Genomic DNA, 8,965 nt, shown 5'->3' on the forward strand with positions numbered 1-8,965 from the left:
AATTGATTGATTGATCCTACGTTAGGACAAGTGGACTTGTCTTCGCTCTGATGTAGACAAATACCTTTCTCGTAACGTTGGCTTCATTTAGACCATATTTGACCAAGCCAGGTTCCAGCCTTAATTCCAGTGAAGCTGTCTTTTTTATGATACCAGTTCACCAAATTAAAGGCGTGCACCTCTGTATAGCTTGGTAGCTCGGTAGTAATAAATTTCCCTCCCCTTTCTCTTTTTCCCAGTGCAGGGTGACCAACCGGGCTCGGTCCTGGTTAATTTTCTTGATTTTCATGTATCCTTTCTCTCTCAAGATGAATTCATCTAGCGAAGATTTTTCTTTTTTTCCTAAACTGGGAAAGCTTCCTGTCCGCGCATCTCGTACGAGTTTCATTTGCGGCTTCGTGCCTTAATCTCGAGCGGACGACAATTTTCCTTATCAGGAAACTTCCGCCTCCTTGCCAACTTCGCAAAAACTTATCTGCTTAAACTGCAAGGGTCAAGGTATCCACGTACCGTGCTGATGTTGCCCATGGAAGGGAGACCGATGTTGATGGAGCCGTCGCAGCTGTCGTTCTTGATGAGGAAGCCCAGGCAGCCGCTCGAGTTGCACAGATTCATGTTTCCCAGCATGGGAACCATGGGAAGGTTGATGCCGGCTGAAAGAATTGGTCAAGACCAAAAACAAATGTCACAGTCCTGGCTTAGCTCTTTAATTTCTGCGCTCCTGACGGAGTATATATATTTTTACAGCTACAAATGCTATGTGTATACGTAAGCCGGATGTCGCTGTGTATACATCCGTTGTCGCGTATACCGCCATCTATTTTCCTTTTCAGAAAAGGTCGGCGGGAAATGAAATTTTATTTGTTTCCACCCAAGGTTTGATCCCGGGTTGGCAACGTGTAAGCCATCGCGCCACCGCTGCCGCGCCGTTCTCGTCTAAACATCGTCGTCGTGCAGTTGTGGTAGTCGTGCCGCCCCAGTCGTCGAGCCACCATCGCTCAGCCATTAAGATATTTGCGCGATCGTCATTATCGTTATATTATTATCTCGTCGTGCCCTCTTCGTCGTTGTCATCGTGATGACCATCGCCGTTAACAATCTATCATTTGCCGTCGTGCCGTTATCGTCGTGCGAGTCACAGTCGTCGTGTGATTATCGTCGTCATACGATCACTGTGGGGGTGCCCCTGTCGTCGTTTAGAAATTACGACCTTCGTACTATCATCGTTATCGTACCACCATCGTCGTTGTGTATTCCTTGTCGTTGTCATAATGGTCATCGTCGTTAAAGCCATTATCATCATCGCCGTGCCGTTGTCCTCGTGACACAGTCGTCGTGCAGTCACAGCCGTCGTTCAGTTTTCGCCATCATACTATAGCTAACGTCGTGCTATGATCGCTATCGTGCCATCATCGTCCTCTTTCCGTCTACGTCGTCGTCATCAAGGTCATAATCGTTAATGTCATTACCATCGTCATCGTGACGTTGTCGTCGCTCTTGTCGTAGTGGTCGTAAGACGAACTGCGACTGTATTATTGGGCTGTCATCTATAAGGTGCTTCTTTGAGTGGTGATCTACAATTAGTTTCTGCTCGTTTTCGTTTTAAGCGAGAAGCGTTAACAGAAGGTCTCGGGTCCCTGGAGCGACCTCATCGGTTGAGACTGTCCCTAAACTGAAAACACGGTTTTTCACCCAGCGGCGACTGGGCGTCTGGGTGTCCTTCCCTACTGAACTGTCGCGATGTTTAACGGGGAGACGGTTCCATAGCCGAAATATTTCATTCCCATGTGTGAGTTTCGGTATTCACGGACTCCGCTGGGCAATCAAACGTGACCACGTCTGAGAGTGCTTAGCTCTGACGATAATTCTACGGAAGTATGTTACACTGCGAAGAGTTATTGCACCAAAAGAAAGCGGCAAGCTTACTGGGTAAGTCACGGTTGACGATAATAAGTAGCAGGGGGACCAGTGCGTTGACGATGCCTTGAGGGGAGCCATTCTGGACGACTCCTTGAATGACGCACTGAAAAATGAAGTTCCGACATGTGTGATAAAAGAAGGCTGAATATAGTACACACCGTATTAGAGGAACACTAAAGCGAAACATTAAGATCAGACACGTAGGTTATTCTTTCAAACCCGTATTTTATTTCATTTAACAGAAAAATGTTACTTGTAGTGAAGAAAATGAAGGTCAAACTTTCTTTTTTTAATTGCGCACCATAGTTAAGCGTCTGCGTGTACGTCAGCGTGACATCAAGGAATTCAAAGGATGTTCTCATATTTTATCAGTTTTTGTGCGGGAAATGTTATAGAAACTCGTTAGGTTCCGTCTGTGCTTCACTTACAGTGTAATGCAACCCTCCTTTAACGACAAAAGAAAAATTGACTAGACTCGAGTGGACGCCGTCAGAATTCTTTACGTCACGGCAAGAACTTCAGTAAGGTGTCGGCACCTGTTTTTTGTTCTTTGCGTCTCTTCTGGCTTACCGAGCTTCTCCTTACATCAAGAATGGCTGTTTTATCCGTTGGAGGCGAGTATAACTAACTTAAATAGATTCACACCACACATCTTGTGGGGTTGTCCCGGACTGCGCTCGTCGAGGCGCCATTCCCTGTCAAATGTGGGGATACACCCAAGCCGCCCACCTGGCTACCATCCATGCATCTATCTATATGGTCCTCACCGTAAATCCCCCTGTTGAACTAAATCGAACACAACGATTGTAGTACACATAACATGCATGTTTCACAAGTTTGATTTCGAAGGGCAAAGTTCAAACTAATAATAATAATAATAATAATATAATAATAATAATAATAATAATAATAATAATAATAATAATAATAATAATAATAATAATAATAATAATAATAATAATTACGTACTCTTAATTACAACTACGCCAAATAAAATTAGCATTTATGACGTCGTCGGTTCGCTGTCGAATACGAATATCCCGAACCGAAGATTCGCTACGCTGGCGCATAATGCTCAGGCCAGTGAATTCTCGCTAAACAAGGTGCCGAAATGCTATAAACGGAGGTTCGTCAGAGAGGCGAACACAAAAACGAAAGATTTCGATTGAACAAACAAGAAGAAAGAAAAGCAGTAAATGTTTCAAACTTACATTGGTAATCTTGCTGATTCCTTGAGTTGCGGCACTGCCCTACAACGAAAGAAAATACGGGCCAAATATTTAAGGAAGTCACAGCAATGCAGGTGATAACTTGTCATTGGAAAGGAGCATCAGTTAGACGAAGTTTCGTGCATACGAAAAAAGAATGTCAGAACTTATTTACCATAAACCACACTATCATTTATGTACTATATCACACAGTTATAATTTCCATTTAAACATTGTACTGCATATTCGCCTTTATTTCATATTCTTCCATTAATTAATTAGCACATCTTTAGACGCCCACGCATCCCTTCCGCCTAACCAACCACCCTATAACCACTATAACCACTGGGTTCTTGTCCAGTTCACCGTAGTGGGTGAACGCAATTATTTGAGAGAAAAATTAGGCAAGCAAACATAACATGGTGGTCTTCACTGCGAGAGAATGTTGTTGTCGCAGTAAATGAATTAGTTCATAGTCTTCTGTTTTGTTTGTTTGTTAGGGAATGGCTACTTATATGTACACATGAAAGAACTTGTTATGCAACCGCCTCCCCCCCCTCCTGCACCTTCCCTTCATATGTGTTGGATGACATGTCCCAGGTACTGGAGTATGCTGACGGTGTTCGTGTCCGTGTAGTGACACAACTTCTGTGCTTGTGACTTGTGTTTGTCTGTCTAGTGCGTGCTGAGATTTTTTCTTCAGTATTCTTGCCTGAGTAGTGTATTCGGGATGGCGGAATATCCGGTCCTAAAGATGCCTACCTTGACGTTTTTCTACATTCGACAAAAAAAAGAAACAAGATACTTTAATTTGGCGCATAACGTGCACAGCCTTTTGCCGTTGTTGTTGTTTAGTCGGCAAATGATGCAGAAAACGCTGTCGTCTTCACAATCAAACCCACAGGAATCAAGATAAGACATTGCGGCAACAGGATGTCTCGTCATAATTAGGGAAACACGACTTTGACTTTTTTTTACTTTTTTTTTTACACCGTGAGATTCCAATAAATGGACCCGAAGAAGGCAAGCTGAACGATCATAGTTCATTCAGAAAAAGGAACTTACCGAAGTACTGCCACAGTAGTTCGCGGAATTACCGATGCACTGGAAGGACAAGATAAGAGTCAGTGTTGTATGATTGAATTCGGACACTAAAGCATTATATATATATATATATATATATATATATATATATATACTGAAAGGTGGATGAGCAGCTTTTATGCAATACCATCACTGTACTACGAAATAATTTCTGTCCTGAATGACAACCATTTGAACGATTGACGAAACGTGAGGCATTCCTAATCTCTCGCAACGTCCGTTATTCTCTGTTTCGTGCATTTTTGCAACTCAGGGCGCTTTTTTCATGTTGCCTTTTTTCTATATACATTGACACCTCGATGTGACGGTGCTTTTTTACTGCCGTTGTTTATTTACTTTCAATTCGAACACACTTTTTAAGAGCATTGCGTATGAGGTATAGCCCAATATGGCCTGCTCGCGAGGCCAACGAGAAGAGGCAGACATGCTTAAATCGTAATCTCCAGGTAGCCGAATAGAGAGATTCACTAACTGACTTTCTAACGATTCATTTTTTAAGGATAAGTGTTGAAACTGCAGTATTGAAGCCGGACAGTTCTAAAATTCTAAATTCTAAAAATAGCATAAGTTTCAAAATTTCTCTCCCCGAAATCTGCTAAAAGGTGCATTGTCGTTTCAATTAAAGCCTTCCCAAACTGCTAGAAGTATGCTTATTGGGCAGCTGTTAACGGGAAGGCGCAGCGAATTTCGTAGCGCATTTTAAGGACACACGTTCAGTTGTCAACGCCGCACAGTAAGTTAAGTGGGTTCGGTAATAACCCAACAAGCTACGCTCACAAACCCGCAATGCACCTGTCTCCACGCTCTGAAACATAATTCCCGAGAGATACCGACAATTAAAAACGTTCGCTTCCGATTTGACTTCAGGGAAGTAGGAAACGTAGTTGGCTGGTGCATCCACACAAATTCTCTTTGAGTTGGGCAGCGGTACATTTGACACTGAATACGAAGGTTGCCACTGACTATTTACGGATTATCGGAGACGAAGACGTTCGCAAGAGCGTTGGTGGCGCCGCCTTGTGAGAGCAAAGTCAACAAGAACGCGCAGAAATACTAGTGCAATTATTGACTTTTGCTACTCGGCTGCTGGCGCAAGGTGCAGGCAGCAACTTAATTGTTAATCTGGTACAAGGCCCATCGACGACCTCACTCAAGCAATGCCGAAACGGCTTTAAAGCATGTCCTTCGAGATCTGGCGCGGCTGCTGTTCCGGACAGCGTCGTTCCGGTATTCCGTAAACCGCGCTGCACATTTAAAAAACAGACGAACGCTTCTTATCACATACTTACAGTGCCAATGTCTAGAATGTTGCTGATGGTAATGTTCATGCAGGAAGCTGAAACAAAAGAGTAGGATTACTCGGTATTTCGTACTCGACACAGGTGAACTGAGTTGATGCGCATGCACGTGACGTGAATTTCCGGACACACGAAGGTTGGATGAACAGAGGTAAAGGTGTCTTGGACAGGCTGGATGAGGCCCCTCAGCTCTGTTCATCCAACGTTTATCTCACAGCGTGTATCCATCTGTTGGTCCCCGTTTTGTCTTAAGGCACGCAAAGGTAATTCAAGGACCCCAAGCCTAACTGGACCAACTGGCGGGGTGCGACGCCTAACTGTATACACACAAACCTTCAAAGTCTTGCACAAATCAGGCGCATGACCTGACATGGAAAAACACGTGTTTCTCATCCGAGTCTCGGCCTCAGTGCAAATCCTGGTTCATAAATAACGGCTGCAGTAAATGCGAGCTGAAAAACCTGTCTCCTCAAGTCCCACCATGGGAAGATGAGTAGAAACGAAGCCCTTTCCAGGTGAAAAGACGAACTGACGAACACACGCGCACTAACGTCAAACCATCGAACACGTGGCCTCGCGAATACGGAAGAAGATCAGACGCTTTTGCGGTGCTTCGTGGAGCACGAAACACACGTGGTTCGCGTACTGCGAGAACTTCAGTGGCGACGATCGCGGCCTACTGCGAAAAACACACAGACGCACTGCACCGGCCGGACGGGTTCGAAACTTAAGCCGGCGATTACAGAGGTGGAACTTCGCATTATTTTGGAGGGTACACGTCTGGCTCGGTCAATCATCGATAGTGACCATGGAAGTGCCAGCACAGACCAGAAATATATGTTTCACTCAGACAACATCGCCGCAAGTGAAATATGCTGCGCATTCGCAAGGGAAGTGACTCCAGGTGTTCATCACCTCATGTGTGAAGGCTCGAGAGGATCAAGACATTCCGAAAAAAAAAAGTTCCGGCCCAAGGCGGTGACGTCGTTTCAGGACTGGGTGTAACTGCGGACTAGCGTCAATGTGAGACTTAACTTACACTGGAGCTTCGCGTGTAAAGCTTCCATAGGGAGCCATACTTGGCTATTCTCTTCCCCTTACCCCATTTCCCCGAATAGGCTTAAAAACATAATTTAAACAGTATATTCTCTCTCTCCTTGTTGCATTATACCTACGCACTGCCGCACCTGATTCTCGTGGCGCACATAACCTTCATAGAGAGCGTTTACATTGAGTTGCCACGCAGTATAGTGAATATTGGAAATTTCCCCTCCCCATACGAGTACCGATTATGGGAAGCTAACCCTACCGTATATTGTCCCTGTCAGATTGTATAACCACAAGAAAGAGAATACAAACATTCTGACATTGCCACTCAATACATCAAACTTCACATTCTTCAGTGAAGCATAGCTTCTGCTCCCCGTGCGATTTTGTACACTAACATTTCCTTAGTATAATAGCAATGGGACTTCGTAGTTTAGATTTTTTTTTTCATTTCTTTCACAACAAATGCCTAATAAGTAACGTCCAGTTTCGATCACGGTGAGATGAAAAAAGAAAAAAAAAAGACTCCCGTGTACCATGCATGGGGTGCTCGTCAAAAAACCCCAAGTGGTCAAACTCAATCCGGAGTCCCCCGTATTCTCCCTCACTAAGGCGTGCCTCATAACCTGATCGTGGTTTAGGCGCGTAAAACTCCATAACTTAATATATAAGTTAATGTCTTTTTTGCCTGTCTGGCTGCTATTTATGTTTGTTTGTGTGTAAGATGCCGATTTGCGACCTCATTTGTGTGATGCAGTGTACAGAGATAACACTCTTAATTTTTTTTATCATTAATATGAGTGCTGCTACACTTGTGCTATGCATCCATCTGACGTGTTGGTTGCCGGGCCTCGAACATTTTCACGCCACTTCGTGTGACTTTTGCTTCCGAGGGCCCTTTCCCTGTAGTGTTATGTTAATTGTCTTCTGCATATTAATCTTCAACCCCACTCTTACACTTTCTCGGTTAAGCTCCTCAATCATTTGTTGTAATTCGTCCCCAGTATCGCTCAACAGGACAATGTCATCTGCAAACCGAAGGTTGCTGAGATCTTCGCCATTGGTTCTCACTTGTAAGCCCTCCCAGTCTAAGAGCTTGAATACTTTTTCTAAGCATACAGTGAATAGCATTGGAGAGATTGTGTCTCATTGCCTGACCCCTTTCTTGATAGGTATCTTTCTACTTTTCTTGTGGAGAACCAAGGCAGCTGTGGAATCCTTGCAAATATTTGCCAAGTTGCGCTGATTCTATTGGAAATTATCTTGGTGAATATTTTATACAATACTGAAAGCAAGCTAATGGGTCTATAATTCTTCAATTCTTTAACGTCTCCCTTCTTATGGATTAGTATAATGTTGGCATTGTTCCAGCTCTCTGGTACACTTGAAGTCGTGAGGCATTGCGTATAAAGGGGCGCAAGCTTTTCAAGCATGATATCTCCTCCATCATTGATTCAATAGACTCTTATTCCATCTTCTCCAGCAGCTTTTCCCGCGGTCATGTCCTGCAAGGCCCTTCTAACTTCAACGCTAGGAGCCTCTGTATCCTGTTCATCACTACTTCGAATGAAGGTATGGCGTGACTGCCCTGGGTACTGCACATGTACAGTACAGAATTCTTCCGCTGCTTTTACTATATCATCGTAATTGCTGACGATATTACCCTGCTTATCTTTCAGTGCATACGTCTTGCCTTGTCCTTGTCGAGCTCATCTAGGGGGCAAACTGTAACGCACAAAAAACGAAGGAAACTTCCGATGGTCTCGCGTATATATAAGTATACTCACTGGACGAGGATCCTGCAGCAGCGGTGATGGCCGCAGCCACCAGAAGACCGGCGAGAACGTAGGCAGAAGTCATGGTGCAACTCTTCGAACCGGCGAACGACGGCGATGTGAAGTTCGCGGAGATTGAAGGCGAGCTAGGAACAATTCAAGCTGTCTGACACCAGACAATCCAGGGTGCCCTTTTATACCCTAATCCGCCACGTGGAAACGATATAGCAACGGGGAAGCCTTGTTTACACTCCACGTCGAGGTCGATGGAGGCCGTAGCTGAACACGGCGCATGACGTAGCCGTCAACTGGCTACGCTGCGACAAGGTCGTAGGGCGCGTCGCCAAGTCCTCTGGGACAACCGCGGTGACACGAAACGAAAGACGATTAATGAGACTACGTCGTAGCATGGAGAGTGGGAAAAGTGCGTGTGATCGTTGGTAAGTTATGTTCCAGTTCCATCCGTAAAAAAGAAACACACACACAAAAAAAACGTCTCATTAAACCTATTTTTGCGTGCCCGTCGTTGTCACGGACCTTGCAGGCGACGCGCCGTTCTCCGTGTGACAAATGTGTGACAAATATATTTTTAATTGTTTTGAAAAAATCACGG

At 44.5% G+C, this 8,965-nt stretch overlaps 1 protein-coding gene across 1 annotated transcript in view; it reads right to left on the reverse strand.

Annotated features, from left to right (window-relative positions):
* The window catches only part of LOC119454110 (uncharacterized), an 8,741-nt gene extending 304 nt beyond the window's left edge, over positions 1–8,437 (reverse strand). Inside the window, exons 1-6 of the mRNA XM_037716116.2 lie at positions 8,365–8,437; positions 5,522–5,568; positions 4,194–4,232; positions 3,132–3,170; positions 1,927–2,023; positions 511–653 (exon numbers count right to left, since the gene is read on the reverse strand). Of these exons, the coding sequence (XP_037572044.2) occupies positions 511–653; positions 1,927–2,023; positions 3,132–3,170; positions 4,194–4,232; positions 5,522–5,568; positions 8,365–8,437 (438 nt within the window). The remainder of the gene's footprint in view (positions 1–510; positions 654–1,926; positions 2,024–3,131; positions 3,171–4,193; positions 4,233–5,521; positions 5,569–8,364) is intronic.
* Between the last annotated feature and the right edge of the window lie 528 nt (positions 8,438–8,965).

The sequence above is a fragment of the Dermacentor silvarum genome, chromosome 5, assembly GCF_013339745.2.
Source record: "Dermacentor silvarum isolate Dsil-2018 chromosome 5, BIME_Dsil_1.4, whole genome shotgun sequence".
In the NCBI taxonomy this organism is placed as follows: domain Eukaryota; kingdom Metazoa; phylum Arthropoda; class Arachnida; order Ixodida; family Ixodidae; genus Dermacentor; species Dermacentor silvarum.